This window comes from Ammospiza nelsoni, chromosome 17, assembly GCF_027579445.1.
Source record: "Ammospiza nelsoni isolate bAmmNel1 chromosome 17, bAmmNel1.pri, whole genome shotgun sequence".
In the NCBI taxonomy this organism is placed as follows: Eukaryota; Metazoa; Chordata; class Aves; order Passeriformes; family Passerellidae; genus Ammospiza; species Ammospiza nelsoni.
This window is the reverse complement of record NC_080649.1, coordinates 2388136-2407219: the sequence shown is the minus strand read 5'-3', so window position 1 is coordinate 2407219 and position 19084 is coordinate 2388136. Positions and strand designations below refer to the sequence as shown.

At 59.7% G+C, this 19084-nt stretch overlaps 1 protein-coding gene across 1 annotated transcript in view; it reads left to right on the top strand.

Annotated features, from left to right (window-relative positions):
* The window catches only part of RAI1 (retinoic acid induced 1), a 37565-nt gene that overhangs the window by 17762 nt on the left and 719 nt on the right, over positions 1 to 19084 (top strand). The window contains exons 2-3 of the mRNA XM_059484402.1: positions 12225 to 17838; positions 18842 to 18935. Of these exons, the coding sequence (XP_059340385.1) occupies positions 12241 to 17838; positions 18842 to 18935 (5692 nt within the window). The 5' untranslated portion in view covers positions 12225 to 12240. The remainder of the gene's footprint in view (positions 1 to 12224; positions 17839 to 18841; positions 18936 to 19084) is intronic.

Here is a 19084-nt window from a genome sequence, read left to right as displayed (position 1 = left end):
GTGTGCCTGGCTAGCAGGGAGATTGGGGTGCTTGCAGATGTTGGGGAGCTCTGGGAATGGGGATAGCCACAGGGAGCCAGCCTGGCTGTTGTGTCTAACACAGGGCTGGCCAAAACCCATCCATCCTTTGGCGGGCACACGGAGCAGCGCTCGTGGCTCCTGGGGTGTCCCCATCGGGGGACAGAACCCCATCTTTGGCTCTGTGGGGTGAGCAAGGATCTGCTCCAGCCCCGGAGGGACAGGCAGGGCCTCACGCCAGCTGCGGCCATGCCTGGAACCACCAGCATGCAGAGAAACCGCCCACCCCCGGGATGATTTGTCACCGAGTCCTGTGTGTCACCGCGGGGCTCGCTCCACGGAGAGGCTGGAGATGGGGGCGGAGGGAGGGGAAAACCACGTCGTTTTAATAAAACCCAGCAAAATCCTCTCGTTCCTGACGTGCTTCCCCAGCTCGCGTGCGGCAGCGGGAGCGAGGCCGGCAGGGGCAGGCAGGGACCGCGATTTCCCTGCTTATTTTTGCTGCTGCTTATTTTTAGCGCCGCTTCTTAATATATTGTGACAGTGCCCTGGGACGCAGCGCGCCTCTGATCGCAGGAGAAGGTGTCTGGGGCAGGGCTGCTCGATGCCACCAACGAGCTGCAGCCAATGGACGGCACAAGGGCGGCTAACGAGGCGCCCCACGCTAACGGGGGGCCCCGGGGGAGCTGGGGGTGAACCTGGGCATTGAATTTGTCAGGGCTCTGCAGGGAGGGACTTGCTCTTGGGGGTTTTAATGTGTTTTTTAATTAGGCAGTTGTGGTAATGGCGGGCTGGTCACTGGCAGAGCTGGTGCCAGGTGGGAGCCGTGCCGTGGTAGAGCAGGTGCCTGTGCAGGCAGGGATGTGGATGGTTTGGTGTTTCAGGTACTTTGTGTGTATTGGGGGACTCCAGTGCTGTGCTGACTTTGATCTTCCTCCCTGGAGCTGTTTTTTGGAATGGGCTGAGTGGTTTCCATGCCAAAACGTGCCTTACGGTTGCTGTTTTGGACCTCCAAGTGGGTTTTGATGCAAGGCAGAGAGGCAGCTGGCAGAGGCACAGGATCTTACTGGGATCAGGGTGAGATCCCACCAAGCCAGAGGTTGCTGGTGCTGTCTCAGCTGTGGTGTAATTCTGGTGGGGATGCTGTGTCTGTGGGGAGATCTAGGTGCAATGTGGGTCTGGGTTTGGCAGCAGGAGTCTGCGTGCACAGGCTCTGCCTGCCCCAAGCCCATTAGTGATGGATCTTTGTGGAATAACCCTCCTCATTAAGGCGAGCTACCCCATGTGTCAAAGCTGCTTTATAAGGAAATTATACTCAGCTCCAGCCGGGATGAGTGTATGTAAATGGGGCAATGAATAGCCCTGATTGAGACATCATGGGGCAGCTCAGCCCAGGACCCCTGGGAATCTCCAGTCCTGGGGGAAACAGGGGCTCCAGAGGGGCTGGAGGGTGCTGGTGGTGTGGGATGCACCTCAGCCACCTCCTGAGGTCTGGCAGCCCCTGTGTGCACTCAGGGCTTTGGCAGGAGCCATGGAGCTGGTTAGGGCTGGAATGTCTACACGTGTTGGAAGCTCGTCACCACATCCTCCCAACAGCTTTGCAGAGTACCTCCTCTCTGCACTGTGTTTGGGGGAGTAGAGGGGAACCCCCTCTCTTCCATCCTATTCCCCAGTTTTGTCATGATGTCACTGCGTGCCCAGCACTGGCGGAGGAAGTGTGGAGTCCCGTTCTGCTCCTCCTGCCATGACCTGAAGCCCTACTGAGCTGGGATTAAATCCTCCTGACCACACATCTGAGGTGCTGGGATGCTCCAACGTTTGGAAGAAGCAGGAAGAGTGTGCCAGAGCTGAAGCCATCACAGGGCTTTGTTGCCCATAATGGGACACTGAGGACACCAAAGGACACCATGAGACACCGAGGTTCTTCACCCAGCACCTGTGCTCTCTGCTCCATCCCAGGAAGGAGCAGACACAGCACACACCAGCCCCCCGGGATCCAGGGGGAGCATCCCCTCAGGACACTGGCACCTCTTTGTGGAAGCAGGGTGACTGCTTGGCAGGGAATTGAGACCCTTCTTTTTTTTGGCAGCGCGTTCCTAATCAGCAGGACCCGCGCGCCCCGCCGCAGGCACGCCGCGCGCTGCTATTTACGGAGCTACTTGAAATACACCTGCAAGAGAGGAGAGGAGAGAGGAGCCAGCAAGTAAATAACCCAGCAACCCGCCAGAATGAAAGCAGGGAGAAGAGAGGCAGGCAAAAAAAACCCCACAATGAAGTGTGATGTGGAATTGAGGGGCTCTGTCCCAATCATGCCGTGGTTTTCCACCAGGATGCTCAGTGGTTTTGGTGGTTGGTGGGGAGACCCCATCCCACTGTTGGCCACCTCAGTGCATCTCTGGAATGGGCAGGGGGATGGTGGATGGATGGATGGATGGATGGATGGATGGATGGATGGATGGATGGATGGATGGATGGAGCCTTTTGCCCACCTCCCCACTTGCTTTGTTTACCTCATGCTGCTGCTCATCTCCTGCCTCCCCTCCACCCTTTTCTGAAACATTATAAATCAAACAGCTTAAAATGTAAAGCATCAGAAATTCTAAAACCTTCATCTATTATTAACTGTGACAGTAAATTCCACCTCTGAATGTTTCACATAGCAACTGTTACCAGGACTCAGCATCCAAAGCTGATGTTCCAGCAACTTTCCATCACAGTGCCGCCGCCACTCCAGCAGTGCTGACACCAGCCTGGTGAGACTGGCTGCCACTCCCAGCACTCTTCAGTGGGATTGGGATTCCAGCACAGAAACCGAGCTCAGATTTAATAAATACAGCCCAGGATCAGAAAGGAACTTGGTGCCTGCAGGTGGGAGCTGGTGGTGGGATCCCCCATTGTGGTCCTCCCTCTGTGTTGGTCATGCAGCCCTCCAAACTTCATTACTTTCACCATCATGTTATGAAGCACCATAAATAACAAGGATGGGGATGGAGTGGTTAAAATAAATGGATAGTGAAGGGTTTTTGCAGGGGTCGGTGTTTGCTCTTCTACCTCCACTTTGTCCTGGTGCTCATTGTTGTTGTGGCCCCTGCGTGGTGACCCTCAGCCTGGCATGGGCAGCGGTTCTCACTTCTCTGAGCATTGGGTTGTGCTGAGTTTGTGGTGTGCCAGGAGCCCTCAGGGATCAGGAGCCAGGTGTTCACCAGAGGGTTTGTTCACGTTTTGGTGTTTGCTTGCCTTCCCCACGAGCCATCATGGCTCTGTTCTGTGCTGTGTCCCCTGCCTGGAGGTTAAGCTGGGGTGTTTTAGGTTGGATTTGGCTGCATGGCAGCACTGTGAGCCTGGTTGGAGGTAGGGAGAGCTGTGGCTCTGCAACCCCACGGAATGCTGAGCCTGCTCTGGTGAGAGCCCCACCATTGCACCAGCACCACGACCATGGCAAGGCTCACACCAGCACCCCAAGCACCCAAAACCACCCAAATTCCCCCAGAAACACCCACCAGGCCGTGCCTGGTGCCCCCATACCCTGGCACAGGCATCCCTTCCTTGCCATCATCCTGGCTGTGCCACCTTCCTGCAAATCCTGTGGCTGCCCACTGGGATCTGGTGCCGTGCCATGCCATGCTGTGCTGTGCTGGCTGCAGGGCCAGGCAGCAGCGGCTGCTCTGCCTCTCCCCAGGGACAGGCAGCAATTTTCCTGCTCTGAAGAAGCCTGTGAAGGTTTTGAGTGAATCTGGGAAGCAAATCTAATTGGCAACCTGGTAATTCCTCGGGGGGACATGTACTTTGGTCATATCTAAGTACATTCCAGCCAGTGTTTAAGACACGCTGAATCCAAACTTGGACAGTCAAATACCAGCAGCTCTAAGCTCCTTATCTATTTCAGGCAGATTAACTCCTTAATCATCTCTTTTGGAAGTTCCCTGCCCCAAATTCCTCTCCCCTCCTTTTCCCCCGCCCCCAGTTTTTCAGCAGGAACAAAAGGAGCCGATTTTGCGGGGTGCCAGAGGTGGGGACGGCGCCCGCCGTGATTGACAGAGTCAATAACCTGGAGCCGGGAGAAGCCTTTGGAAATCTGCTTCCCACTTCACCTGCCCCAGTATTTGTCTTCAGGATTTGAAGCTGGGGAATACATAATACCGAAATAATTTACCACACAGCATCAAACCTCAATTTATTATTTTCAACCTTCTTTTCTTTTATGTGTGTTTTTTTTTTTTTTTTTTCACTTGATTTATTTCTTTCAACACCGTTTTGTCCTTATCATTTTTCCTTTCCCCGGGGGGATTCCAGCTCAGCACGCCCTAGCAGGTGACCACTCTGCATCCCCCAGCCCTGCCGGTGGCAGGGGGATGCTCATCCCCTCGCTGGCAGGCAGGGGAGGCGGTGCTGAGGCGCGGGGACACAGCCGGTGCTGGCCACTGTCACTCAGGGGAGTGCCGGAGCATTACGCTCCATTACCGAGCTGTCTGCTGCCGGCGGGGGACGGCTCAGGGCACAGCGCAGCCGGGATTGGCTCCGCTGCACGGAGCAGATGCTGAAAGCTGGCAGCTGTGGGGTGCCCGTACCTGGAAGCACCTCACAGAGGAGGTGGTGGCAGTGGGGAGCTGCTGGTGGCTGGGTGATGAGATTGGCTGCCCCAAAAGTGGAGGCGGGAGTTGCCACAGGAAGGCAAAAGGGGGGCAGGGGATGCCCCCCATAACGGTGAATCCCAGTGAGGGGGTCTCAGTGAGACAGGGATCACCAGTGGAGTCACCAAGGACCTCTCTGGGATCACCAGTGATAATTGAATAGCACTCATCTGAAACACAGCCATAAATGTCCCATGTGCCCAGCGTGGTGGGGACGCTGGGACAAAGCCCCATCTTCTCCTGGAGGGAGAGAGTTTGGGATGGGGAGAAGGCCTGGGATGGTGCCAGGGTCTGTCCTTTGCTGTCAGCCACCATCCCACAGCAGCTGAGGCCTCCTGGTTTTGGATGTGGCAGTGTGAATTTGCTGAATTTTCCTGATAAAAAAACAGGGATGAGCCAGAGGGGCTGGACCCAGTGGCACTTTCAGAAGAGCTGAGAATGTCCTGGGGGTGACGGGCACCCGTCATCCTTTGGGATGACATCCAGTTCTGCTGGGGATGGGGAGACCCACTGGGGAGTACCCACACCCTGGGGCTGGGACATGAGTCTGCTCCGTTCCCCTGCTCCAGGGCTGGCACTTCCCAGCACCAGCACTGGACCCCAGCACAAACCTGGACCTCTCTGCAGTGGGGAAACTGAGGCACAGCTAGAGAGTGGTCCTGCTTCCAACCCAGTGGATTTTCCAGTTCCAGGCTGCTGGGTGGGTGCCAGGTTCTGCCACCAGGTTTGGTGTGGGTTTGCTGGGCCAGCAGGTGCCAGGGGACCACGAGCCATCCCTGTCACATTTCCCAGGGCCTGCAGCCTTATGCATCCAACTACATCCATGAGCAACCAGCTCACGAGATGCAGGCCAGATCCAGGACTGGGATGAGGATCCTTTCCCTCTTCCATACTTGGGAGAGCTTTTATTTGCTTTTATTTTTGCTGGAAGCAGCATGAACCCCTTGGGGCATCAGCATGGCAGAGGAGGGTGCCAAGGGCATGGCATCTGCTCCCTGCCTTTCCTGGCAGGGATGGAGCTCCTGTCCTGCCTCAAGGGGAAACTGAGGCAGGGGACAAACAGGATGTGGGAGAAGAAGGGAGGGTTAATATTAGCGGTCACAGTAATGATTGGAATGGTTAATTATTATTGGAATTGAAGTGAGTCAGGCTGAGAGCAGGAGGGGAGGGAGGAAGGAAGAAGGATCCCAAGCTGTCAAGCAGAAAATGAGTAAAGAAAAAAAAAACCATGAGCATGTGTGGAGAAGTGGCCAGGCTGTCACACTGCCCTGTGCTGCTCACTTGGGGTGAGGCTGGAGGGTTGGCTGAAGGTCACCACGGTGGTGGCAACAATCCCACGGCCAGGTTGTGCCCATTGGTGCCCTGGCACCATTGTGCTGACAGCTCCAGGCAGGTCTGCAGCAGGATCTGGGTTTGGAGACTGGGACTGCTGGATCCCTCCTAACCTCAGCTGTGTTCCAGCCTCCTGCAGGGTTGGTTTTCCTTCCCCTCAGAGCCCCAAGGTCGATGTCCAGCTGCTGGCTGGGGATCATGTGGAGCCTCACTCCATGGTACATCCGGCCATGAATTTTGCTCTGGAGTGGAGCATGGTTCACCTCCGGAGAGGGAATTTGCTCAGGAAGGCTCAGGCTGAGCAGCTGTTTTGCTGTGAGCATCCAGCCTTTTTTTTCCCCTTCTTTTTTCCTTTTTTTTTTTCTTTTTATACCTTTTTTGTTTTTCTTTCTCCTTTTCTCTCATTCTTTTCTCTGTGTTCTTCTTTCTTTTTCTCTTTTTTCTTTTTTATTTTCCTTTTCCTAATTTTTCCTTCTTTTTTCTCCCTTTTTTTCTTCTTATTCCCCCTTTTTCTTTCCCTTTTTTTCTTCTTCTTATTCCCCCTTTTTTTTTTCCCTCCACTCCTTTTCAAATCCTTCCTTACCAACTGACATTTTCCACCACCAAGAAAAAAAAAAAGCACAAAACCCAGCAACTTTGCTGTGACTCCCAGAACCTCCCATCACCCTCCCCAGCCCAACCCTCTGCAAACCTCCCATGCCTGACATCAAGGACCCAAAATAAAGGAGGAAGAACCGAGGGGAGAGAGGCTGGAGCTGGCGGCTGAGCCGGATTTCCATGTGAGGGGATGAGGTTGGGGCGGCCTCGGGCTTCCCCTGGCAAGCTCCGGAGGAACCGGGGCCAGCAGAAACGTTGAGTCATGAGTGCGGTTCGCAGGCGGTGGATTTTTTTTTTTTTTTTTCCCAAGGAAAATTCCTCACCGGGGAGGAGCAGGGCTGGGAGGGGGGGCAGCAGGGAAGGACTGTGGCCCCTAAATGCGACACTGATCTGGGGATGGGGATGGGGATGGGGATGGGGATGGGGATGGGGATGGGGATGATGGGGATGCATCCCATTGCCATGGGAATTCCCTGGGCAGCTTCCAGCCCCTGGGAGGTTTGGATAAAGGGGGGGACCTGCCCAGGGAATTCCCCAGCAGCTGGATGGGAGGAGCAGCGTGATCTGGGGGGGCTGCGGGAGATGGAGACCCCATCCTTCCTCCTCCTCCTCCTCCTCCTCCTTCCCCACATCCGCCCACCCCCACGCAATGGGCGGCGCAGCCCCAGCTCCATTTATCATCATCTGCGGGCAAGTGAAGTGTGCAGGGAACAGCTGCTCCGCTCGGCTGAGCGCCGAAATGGGGCGGGACGCGGGGCTGAGGGGGGCTGGGGTACCGAAACCCCCCGGTCCCTGCACTGGGATGGAGCACCGGCATGGGGGGAGATGCTGGTGGTGATGGGAGAGGTTGGGGAGGGATATTGAAGGGGTTCACTGCGGGGAGAGCACATTATTGGGGTACACTGGGGCATGGGTGCTCTAATAAGAGTGCATTGAAGGGGTGCACTGGAGAGAGGGTGAATTAAAGGGGTTCATTGGGGAGCAGGACCATTATTGGGGTGCATTAAAGGCATTATTGGGGGACAATGCAGTAAGGGGGACTGCACTGGGAAGAGGGTGCATTAAAGGGGTTCACTGGGAACGGGGACCATTATTGGGGTGCATTAAAGGGGTTCACGGGGGGACAGTGCAATAAGGGTGGGGTGCACTGGAGAGAGGATGAATTAAAGACGTTTACTGGGGAGGGGACCATTATTGGGGTGCATTAAAGGGGTTTATTAGGGGGCAGTGCAGTAAGGGGGTGCATTGAGGGGGTGCATTGAAGGGGTTCAGTGAAGGGGCATTGAAGCGGGTGCCCTGGCAATGGGGTGTCTCTGGGGTGCAGGGATGAGCATCAGCAGCTCCACAGCTGCATGGGGGGGGTTGCCCTACCCCGGGTGAGCCCCCCTGGTCCCTGTGCACTGCCGAGGGGGGTCTGTCTGTTTTCCATCCCTCCAGTTCCTCTCATTCCCAGCTCCTGAGGCAGGATGCCCTTTCCTGGTCTGTCCCACACACCCCGGCTCCCCCCGCCCGCAGCCTCCCCTTTTCTCTCCTCCCTTAATAATCAAATTCTCCGGAGCACTTTGCGGTGTGGCAGCCAGCCAGAAAGGGTTTCTTTAAACTCCACCAGCTCACAATTAAACAAATCCGGGGCTGACGCTACTCGATAGGCGCTTATTCCCCTCCCTGAGAGCTGCCGGGGGATCCGGGGGGGTCCAATCGCTTCGTTCCCAGCTCCGATAGCGCCTCACGCTATGGGGCAGGGTTGGGAGCGGGTTTTGGGGTGGGGAACGGCGTGGGGAGCGGGGTGTCCGCGGTGCCAGCAGCGCTCTGATGGCGGAGCATCCCCCTGCGAGAGCGCGATGCTATTTTTAGTCGCTGAGTCCTTGTTGATGGAGCAGCCGGAGGAGCAGCAGGGCTGGATCAGCCCCCGCGGGATGAGCAGCAGCTGGGAAGGGAGCGAGGCCAGCGTGCAGGGACACGGGCAACCCTTGTGCCCCATGGGGCTGAGGGGCTGGGGGGCTTGGGTGCTTACCGAGGGTCCCTGACATCCATGGCAGTCCTGGGCTGCCTTCAGAGGGCTCCGGATCCGGCCGTGCCATGGCCCTGCCAGGCAGGAGGAAGGGGAGGAAAGGGGAAGGAGAGGAAGGAGAGGAAGGAGAGGAAGGAGAGGAAGGAGAGGAAGGAGAGGAAGGAGAGGAAGGAGAGGAAGGAGAGGAAGGAGAGGAAGGAGAGGAAGGAGAGGAAGGAGAGGAAGGAGAGGAAGGAGAGGAAGGAGAGGAAGGAAGGAAGGAAGGAAGGAAGGAAGGAAGGAAGGAAGGAAGGAAGGAAGGAAGGAAGGAAGGAAGGAAGGAAGGAAGGAAGGAAGGAAGGAAGGAAGGAAGGAAGGAAGGAAGGAAGACAATAACATGAAATCCAGCCCCCATCATGGCCCCAGGTCATACCCTGGCCCATCAGGGAGGTGCATCAGGTCCTTGTGTGTCCCCCATGAGTGACACAAGCTGTGCTGGCCTGTCTGTGCTCCCCTGGGACCAAGGGCACAGGATGCTCTGGCTGTAGCCAGCAGTGAGAGCTGCTCCTTTTGTTCCAGGGACAGGGTTGTGCCTGTGCTGGTCACCCTGGTGGCCCCAAGTCCCTGTCCCCTCCCTTCCCAGGAACCCTGGCCACATCACGGCTTTGCCAAGGGCAGGTCCAGCTGCAGCCATGCACCAACAGCCCTGTATCGATTCCCATCTCACAGGCAGTGTCTGGAAACTTCTTCAGGGTCAGGAGAGCACATCCAGCAGGGACGTGGCAGGGACAGTGAGTGGGCAGGGCCCCTGGGGCCAGCCACAGCCACCTCCCTCTCCGGGGGAAGGCTGTAACCTCCCTGCTGTCGACAGCTTGATTTGATGCCATTAGAGCTTTGCCGGGAAACAGCCCGCATCAGGCACAACATCTGGCACGGCCCTTCCCCAGCAACGCCGTGGCACATCCGAGAGCAGAGCTGGCCTCTGGCACTGCCAACAGCTCTGGGTGCTGCTGGTGATGAGAGTGTCCCCTCCCAGGGACAGCCTGGTGCCCCACAGGGACATGGCACCGTGGCTCTGGGGATCCCTGGTGGGATTTCACAACACGTTCCCTCTGTGCATCCCCACCTCTGTGTGCCGGTGACTGATCCTTCCCCTCGCACCGTGCACTTCTGCTCATCCCAACATTGTCACAGCTGTCTGGAAAATTAACAACAATTAATTAATAATAATAATTAATTAATCACGATAATTAATAATAAAGGAGAAAGGGGAGAAAAGCTCCCCCTAAAGCTTCAGCCCAGGGTCTTCTCAAGCCGATTTCATTTTTCAAACCCACTCCCACACAGCATGAAGGGCTCTTTGCTCCCATTAATTCTCCCACCACAGCCCAGGGCTGCCCCACAGCCTGGCTTTGATTTTCCTGCCTTTGTTCCAGCAGCACTGGCACAGGATACCATGCTGTGGTAGGGGCTTTTGTGCCAGCTTTCCAGATTTTTTGGACCCATCTTTTCCCTGGAATTTAGGCTTTAGCTGCGTCCAGTTGCCCGCAGAGCCTGCAAGATGCAGCTGCAATTTGTGGCAGTGACATGGAAAACATCCCAAAAGGGGATGGGGAGCAGGGAGGGATGGGGTGCTGGGCTGGTGTGGGTGGCGCTGAGCCTGGGGACTCCACTGTGTGATTGGTGCGTGCCTGAGCAGCTGGTGCTTGTGGAAATAGAATTAAATAAAGCCCCATGTGTGTGTGTAGACCGCAAAAAGGTGCTGAGGTGTTACTGGTGGGTGCTGCAAGGAAAAGGGCTGAGCTGGGGCCTGTCAATCCAGCAGTGGTTTATGTGGCTGTGGCAGAGCTGCCAGCAAAGGGACCGTGTGGTGTTTGGCATATTGTGGCCATGGCATGAGGGTGATGGAGGGACCTGTGGGGACACACACGAATCTGTGTCCTGGCTCAGGGCTGCCTGGCACCACAGGGAAGTGTGGCAGGAGCTGGGATGGGCTCAGATAGACACTGCCAGCACCTATGCCCTCCTCTTGTTACACTCATTGCCTTGCTGAGGGGACAGCACTGGTGTCACCACTGTGTCACTGCCGAGGGAGCAGCACTGAGGATGTCCCTGGCCAGCCACAAACCCCTGGGGCTGCCCTAACCCAGGCTGACAAATCCCTACCTCATCCAGGCTTGCATCCACCCCAGTACCTTCAACCCACGGGCACTGGGGACAGGCAGCATGCATCCCCCTGCCACCGAGCCCTTCATTAGCCCCCACAAGCCACTTGACTGCCTTGAGAGATCAAACCGGTGCCCCAGGTGTGTCCCTGCTCCCGGAGCAAGCGGGCTGAGGAAATGGGGAGCTTTAATGACGCCGGTGGCGAGGCTCGGTAATGACGGCTGCCGGCGGGAGCAGACAGCTTCCAGATGGCATCGCGCCGGGGCAGGGGCATCGCCGGGGCCGGGGGGGCTGCGGGAGGCGGCAGCCGGCAGAGACGGGCACAGCCTGCAAGTTGAAATGACTTTTTTTGCAGCAGAGCCTGCGGTTCTGGCCCTCCGCGCTGCTGCTTCCAGTAATTAGCCCAATAATTAAAAAGAATGGCGATAAGAGGGGTGTGCAGAGGCGCTCGCAGGATCCCGGCATCCCTGGGGAGGCGTGTGAGAAGGGCGGTAGTGATTTGCGGATGTGAGGGGTGGTGGATGTGTGAAACACAAAGCAGAGGGACCCCGGCACCGTGTGGGGGTCACTACTGCAGGTGAGCAGGCAGGGAGGGAGGGGTGGGCAGCAGGGATGGGCAGCTTCAGCAGCAGGGGCAGGAGGGTGGCTGAGCCCACTGCAGGCGGGGAGGAGGCAAGCAGAGCCCAGCACCCTCCTGGGCATGGGCACCGTGCTGTGATGCAGGGAGAGGGGATAGAGGAGGATGCAGGACGCTGCAAGGTGGGGATGCAGCGCCTGGCAGTGTGATGCAGGGCGACAGAGCACGATGCAGAGTGATGAGAGGTGACACAGAGCCAGCTGCTGCCATCCCGGGCGGTGCAGTGCACAGGGATGGAATACAGGGCAATGAGATGCAGGACAATGCAATGCAGGGCAGCACAATGCAGGGGGATGTGGTGCAGGGTGATGTGAGGTGAGGCAGGAGGAGGATGCAGGGCAATGCAGTTCAGGGCGATGCAATGCAAGGCAACACAATGCAGGGAGTCAGAATGGAAAGTGATGCGGTGCAGGATGAGGCAAAGCAATGTGATGCAGGGCGATGCAAATCAGGGTGATGAAAGGCAAGGCAAGGCAACGTGGAGCAAGGGTAGGTAGTGTGAGGCGATGCAATGCAGGGCAAATCAGGGCGATGCAATTCGGGGTGATGCAAGGCAACAAGATGCAGGGAGGTGAAACACGAGCTGAGGTGCTGAAGAGCAACACAAGGCCATGCAGGCAATTCAGCGCACCACGGGGTGATGCCAGACAATGCAGGGCAGTGAGAGGTGATGCAGCATCACGTGCTGTGTTCCGGGGTGGCTGTGAGTCGATCCCCAGTGGGGTAATGCCCAGCAGCTGAGGTGAGGCGAGGCAGGGATGTCCCCATGGTGCAGGTGACACTGGCCCTCTCGGACCCTGGCCCACCGCGGTGGCGACGCTTCATTTGAATTCTCGCCTCTCTCTCTTCGCAGATAACGAGCCCGCGCCATGCAGTCCTTTCGAGAAAGGTGTGGTTTCCATGGCAACCAGCAGAGCTACCAGCCGACTTCACAAGATACATCACGCCTGGAGAATTACAGGCATCAAAGTCAGGCAGGGCCGAACTGCGAGCGGCAGAGGCTGGTGGCGAAGGAGTACTACAGTCAGCAGCAGCTGCCGTACGCGGGCTATGAGAACAGCGCCGTGGAGAAATACCACCGGGGAAACAAGCAATTAGCGGGGCAGCAGCTGCAGGGCAGGCCGGCCTTTTCCAATTACACCGTGCAGGAGAACAGCCCTTATCCGGCCCGGTATTCCGGGGACGAGAGCCTGCAGGCGTGGGGAGGCCAGCCACAGGCACTGCCCGGCGGTGTGGCCAAGTATGAGGACAACTTGATGAAGAAGACAGTGGCGTTGGCGGGCGGGCGGCCGTACCACGAGCCGGCAGCCGCCTCGCTGCCCTTCCGGACTCACTTCCAGCAGCAGCCGCAGCAGCAGCAGCAGCAACAGCAGCAGCAGCAGCCGCCCGCACTCCCCTACCCCAAGCTGCAGCGGCAGAAACTGCCCAACGATGTCTCCTCACCCATGCCCTTCTCACAGAGCCCTCACTTCGGGCAACACTCCCAGTCCTTCCCTGCCTCCTCCACCTACTCCTCGGTGCCGGGGGGCAGCCAGCCGGCACACTCCTACAAGAGCTGCACGGCGCCCTCGGGGCAGCCGCCGCTGGAGCGGCCCCTGGGCAGCGCTGCCAGCCTGGCCCCTGGCCCCCGTGTGCCCAACCTGCACGGCTACCAGCCCAACCGCATTGGCTACGAGCAGCCCCCGCAGCCGCCACCGCAGCCCCCGCAGCCGCCACCACCACCACAGCCCCCGCAGCCACCACAGCCCCCGCAGCCCCCACAGCCCATGCAGGGGCGGCACCACGCCTCAGAGACCCTCCACTACCAAAACCTGGCCAAGTACCAACATTACAACCAGCCAGGCCAGACCTACTGCCAGGGCGACGCGCCGCCCGTGCGGACGCCGGAGCAGTACTACCAGACCTTCAGCCCCAGCGCCAGCCACTCGCCGGCTCGCTCCGTCGGCAGGTCCCCGTCCTACAGCTCCACTCCCTCCCCGCTGATGCCCAACCTGGAGAACTTCCAATACAGCCAGCAGCCCCTGAGTGCTGGTGCCTTCCCGGCCGGCATTGCTGACCACAGCCATTTCATGCCGCTGCTGAACCCTTCTCCCACTGACGGGACGAGCCCCGACACTCAATCTGGGAACTGCAAAAACTTGCAGAAGGAGAAGCTGCCCGAAAACCTGCTGTCAGACCTGAGCCTGCAGAGCCTGACAGCACTCACCTCCCAGGTGGAGAACATTTCTAACACTGTCCAGCAGCTGCTGCTCTCCAAAACAGCTGTGCCCCAGAAAAAGGGCATCAAGACCCCAGCGAGGACCCCCGAGCAGCTTAAGGGGCAGCACTGCAGTCCTGAGAGCAGCACCTACTCGGCAGAGCAGGTGGGGACCCCCCTGTCTGACCCACTGAGCACCCCCCAGTCTGTCCACGCTGAGACACAGGACACTGACTATCTCAGTGGGTCAGAGGACCAGCTGGAGAGGAGTTTCCTGTACTGCAACCAGAACCGCAGCCCTGCCCGCGTCAACAGCAACTCCAAGGCAAAGCCTGAGTCAGTATCCACTTGCTCTGTGACCTCCCCAGATGACATGTCCACCAAATCAGATGACTCTTTCCAGAGTATCCACGCCACCCTGCCCCTGGAGACCTTCACCAAGTATGTGAGCAATGAACGGGACTGCCCCCGACTGCTCCTCAGCGCCCTGTCCCAGGAGGAGCTGGCTTCTGAGATCATCGTCCTGCAGGATGCCATCAATGAGAAGGCAGACAAAGCCTGGGCCAACTTGCCCATGCTGGGCAAGGAGACCACCAAGTCCCCCTTCCAGATGGAGAACCACCGGCCCAGCCTGGACTCCATGGTGAAAGGTGCCTGGCCCAGCCAGGGTGACTCCAGCACGCTCACCGAGCCCCTCAAGCTGGACAAAGCTTCAGGGGCCAGCACAGGGAAGGACTTTAGTGAGGAGGTGTATGAGGGTCCCCAGGTGGAGTTCACAGCCACTGAAAGCAAGGATGTGCTGAAGGACACTGCCCCACTGGCCTTCAATTCCAAGCCCAGCATCCCGGCAGCGACGTCCAGTGCAGGAGCCACCGGCTACAGCTGCTACTCAAACACCACCGCCAACTCGGTGGCGTCCGAGAATGCCATGGAGCATTTCGAGTGGCCGGAGGAGAGCCTGGGCGAGGCCTGCCTGCGGTGGAAGGATCTCCAGGCCACCGACCTCCCCAAGGGCTTGTTCCCCAGCAAACTGGTGAGCTCCTGCAAGGAGAAAAAAAACGCCTGCGGCTTGGACCTGTGCGATGGAGAGCAGCCAGCCAAGAGTGAGCCGGTCCAGGACTTTGGCCAGCAGGTGATGGAGGAGGAGGAGGAGACACTGACCTACGATGAAGCAACAAAGGCAGACAGCGAGAGGTGGCTGCAGGACACCCGGCACTGCTGCTCAGCTGGGGACTTTAGTGAGATCCCCATCATCTCCTCGCCGGATCTGAAGGAGTCAGACCTGGAGGCAGAGGAGTACTCCTCACTCTGTGAGCTGGCTGGCTCGGAGCAGAAGTCAGTGACGTACGATGCCTCACCACCGAAGCCCCCGGAGATGCCGGCCGTGCTGTCCTCCAGCGAGGTGCCTGTGTCTGCCGAGGAGACCGTCAGCACCGTGGAGAAGGAGAGCTTAGCTCCCACCCCACGCCTCTCTGGCCAGTCTGTCATCCTGCTGGGCCCCGCTGTGGGCACGGAGACCAAGGTGAAAAGCTGGTTCAAATCCTCCCTGCCCCACATCCAGCCTGAGGAGGAGAATGGTGGAGGGGAGACATCCCACCTGGAGGCGGCCGATGCTGAATCCGCCTCATCGGTCATGGTGAAGCAGCAACTCACGCCCGAAAACGTGCTAGGGAAGATGGAGCCTGTCTCACGGGGCAAGAGCCTCCGCAACAAGAGGGTCCACTGCCGGCTGCCGGAGGGGGATGGCTCTGGCAGCGCCGTGCTGAGTCCCTTCGATGAGCTGCCAGCAGCCAGCAGCGTGGCCGGCGTCTGCCTGGGGCCAGACGGACAGACGGAGGTACCGAGCAAGAGCGCCCAGAGCCAAACGCCCCGGTTCCCAGCCGAGGGGCTGCCGGCACGCATGTGCACCCGCTCCTTCACCGCCCTGGCCGAGCCCCGCGCCCCTGCCCCGCTGGAGGGACTGAAGGCCCCCGCGCACCAGGAGAAGCTGGGGAAGAAGCCCGGCTGCGGCGTGAAGCAGAGGGTGGCTTTCAAAACTAGGAAGCGCAACAGCCGGCCCGCCCCCAGGGTGGTCCAAAACGCCAGCGATGCCACCCTGCTGGTGCCCGGCTTGGTGGCAGCAGAGGAGGTGGCAGGGCCGACACCGCTGGAGGGGGATGCGGTGGAAGCCGGGGAGAGGGACCAGAGGTCGATGATCCTGCGCTCCCGCACGAAGACACAGGAGGTTTTCTACACCAAGCGGCAGAGGGGCAAGCGGGCAGCTGATGTCCGGCTGAAGAACTGCAAGGCGCCCAAAAAGCTCATATCCAACAACCACCTCCCACCTGCCTTCAAGCTGCCAGCACCGGGCAGCCCCCACAAGGAGGGCAAGGTGGGTGCCCGGATGAAGCTGCCCAAAGCAGGGCCAGGCGTGGGGGGCAAGATGTCGGAGCGGCCGCTGCACTCCCTGAAGAGGAAGTCCACCTTCATCTCCCCCATCCCCACCAAGAAGAGGAACCTGGTCCTGCGGAGCAACAGCGGTGGCGTGAAGGAGGAGAAGCCAGAAGGTCCCCCCAGCCTCTTCAAGAAGATGCCGGTGGCCAAGAAGGTGAAAGCCAAGCTGCCCCCCAAGAGCTCTGGCGAAGCCATCCCAAAGCCCCCCCTGCCAAAGGAGGCCCCTGATGTCTGCATCAAGATCACCTCCCGGGCGGCCTTCCAGGAGGCCACCAAGACCAAAGTGCTGCCTCCCCGCAAGGGCCGCGGCCTCAAGCTGGAGGCCATCGTCCAGAAGATCACCTCACCCAACCTGAAGAAGTTCACCTGCAAACCAGCAGCCACAGCAGTGGCAGCCACAGTAGCTGCCTATGGCTCCTCCCTGAGCCCTGCTGGGGTGGAGCGGGAGCGGCTGGTGAAGCACAGTGGGGTGGCCGTGGCACTGGGCGATGCCAGGCTGCCCAAGCTGGGAGCAGCACAGAAGGTGCCCTCCATGCCCGTGGCTGAGCCGCTCTGCCGGAACCCCAATGGCCGAGCACCAAAGGGGAAGCCGGGTGGTGGGAAGAAGCTGCCCCATGACGGCTGCCAGGGGGAGGCTTGTGGGTCAACGCCGGGCACCCAGCCCAACCCCAGCATGGTCGCCAAGAACCTGGGGCTGCATCCCAAGAAGAGGAACCGCAAGGGCAAAGCAGCAGCGCTGGGCATGGCCAAGGCGCCCCTGAGCCCTGCACTGCCACCAGCACTGCCCCGGGAGCGTGCAGCCGGCCCGGGCGGTGCGGAGGAGGCGCCTCGGGAGAAGAAACCAAAGACTGAGGAGAAAGAGGCGGGGAGCAGCGATAGCCCTGCCGAGGGCCGCTCCTCCGCCGGGCCGGCGCGGGGCCCGAAGCCGCGGGCCAACCACTCCAACTACAACGGCTACTCCAAGCGGCAGCGGAAGCGCCTGGGCCACGGCAAGGCCAAGGCGGTGCCGGCGCGGTGCAAGAGCCGCGGGAAGCGGCGGCGGCAGCCCCAGCAGGCCCCGCTGCTGCACCCCGCCGAGCCCGAGATCCGCCTTAAGTACATCTCCTGCAAGCGGCTGCGGGCGGACAGCCGCGCCCCGCCCTTCGCTCCCTACGTCCGCGTGGAGCGGCGCGGAGAGTTCTCCACCACCTGCACCGTCGTCAACTCGCCCGGCGACGAAGCGCGGCTGCAGCGGGGACCGGCCGGGCCGGCGCCGCGTCCGCGGGCGGCCCTGCCCGCCTCCTCCACCATGCACATGGGGCCGGTGGTGTCGAAGGCGCTGAGCGCCGCGTGCCTGGTCTGCTGCCTCTGCCGCAACCCCGCCAACTACAAGGACCTGGGGGACCTCTGCGGGCCCTACTACCCCGAGGACTGCCTGCCCAAGAAGAAATCCCGGCTGAAGGAGAAGGCGCGGGCGGAGGCGCCGGGCGAGGACTCCGCCGTGCCCGCCGCGGCCGAGCGGGCGCCCCGCGGGACTGAGGGCGGCTGCGGGAAGGCGGCGCGGCCCGAGGCGGCCGCCGAGGCGGCCAAGCAGAGCTCGCTGCGCTCCAGCCCGCGGGGCATGTTCCGTCGGCTGCAGAGCTGCTACTGCTGTGACGAGAGGACAGAGGGCGAGGAGGCGGCCGAAAAGCCCCGGCGGCACGAATGTCACAAGGCCGAGTCGCCGCCGCAGGAGCCGGCGGGCGACACGCAGGAGCACTGGCTGCACGAGGCCTGTGCCGTATGGACCGCTGGGGTTTTCCTGGTGGCAGGGAAGCTCTATGGGCTGCAGGAGGCTGTCAAGGCGGCTGCCGACCTGGTAAGAGCTCGGCCGCACGCCCCAGGCGGCATCTTCTGCTGGCCTCCTTCAGCCAACGCCATTGCCGTGTCAGCGCCTCCGGGAGGGATGGAAATCCATAGTTTTGCCCTGGGAGAGCAGGGCAGGGGCTCAGCACCCTGAGCTCTGCTGGGTCCCTACGAGATTTGTGCTGCTGCGTCTCTGATAGCACCTGAACTCTCCCTTTTAGGCACAGAAATAACCTGCAGTTTATGTTTTAAGAAGGCAAAAGGTTATGTTTGGCCCCCCTGGTATTGTCGCGTCCCCTGGCCCAGCTGTGTGTTGCACAGGGTGGCTCAGAGCAGGACAGATGCCACAGGGTGGGAGATGAACATGGGCACAACACAGCCTGGTGCCACCGTGATGGGCAGCAGGGGAAGGGGAGCTGGAGGGAGGGGATGACCCTGCCCTGCTCCTCTCCCTCAGTGGTTGGAGCAAGGTGTGAGCAGAGTAGGGAGGTTGCTGAAGGGGATGAGGAATTGTGGCTGGCTATTCCTGGAAGTGTTCAGAGCTGGATGGGGATTGGAGCAACCTGTTCTAGTGGAAAGTATTCCTGCCTGTGGGAGGGGGCTGGAATGAGATGTTTTTTTCAGGTCCCTTCCACACCATCCTGGGATTCTGTGACGTGAATTTTTAGTGCTGGGGAGAGGAAGGGATCAGAGGCTGGGCAGGGGGTTTCCAGCAAGTCCCGCAGTTCCAGGTTTGAGGGCTGGCTGTATTCCCAAGCCTGCGTGCTCATTTCATGGCTGTCTGGAGGCTGCTGCCCTCACCACAGAGCCAGTAACAGGCATGGTGTGGTTCTCAGTGCGCTGGCACGGGAGGAAGGATGTTGCAAGGAGGGGCTGGAGACGATCAGGGACACACCCGTGTTGCCCTCGCTGCTGGGGCTGTCGTGGTTCTCTTCTTCTGTGCTGGGCTTTGACAGGGTCTCTCTGTCTCTCCACATCTCTCTTTCCCCGCTCCGAATTCCCGGGTGCGTGTTCAGAAGTGCTCGAGCTGCCAGCAAGCAGGAGCCACCGTGGGCTGCTGCCAGAAGGGGTGTCCCCACACCTACCACTACGCGTGTGCCATCGACACAGGTGAGCCTGGCCACAGGGATGGGGCTCGGGGTCCTGGGCACTCTGACCCAGCTCAGTGTGGGGCCCATTGCTCCAGGGGCAGGGGCTTGTGGCTCGCTGGCTTGCCCGGGTGATGCCCACTGTGCTGGCCGCACTAGCAGGTGTCACAA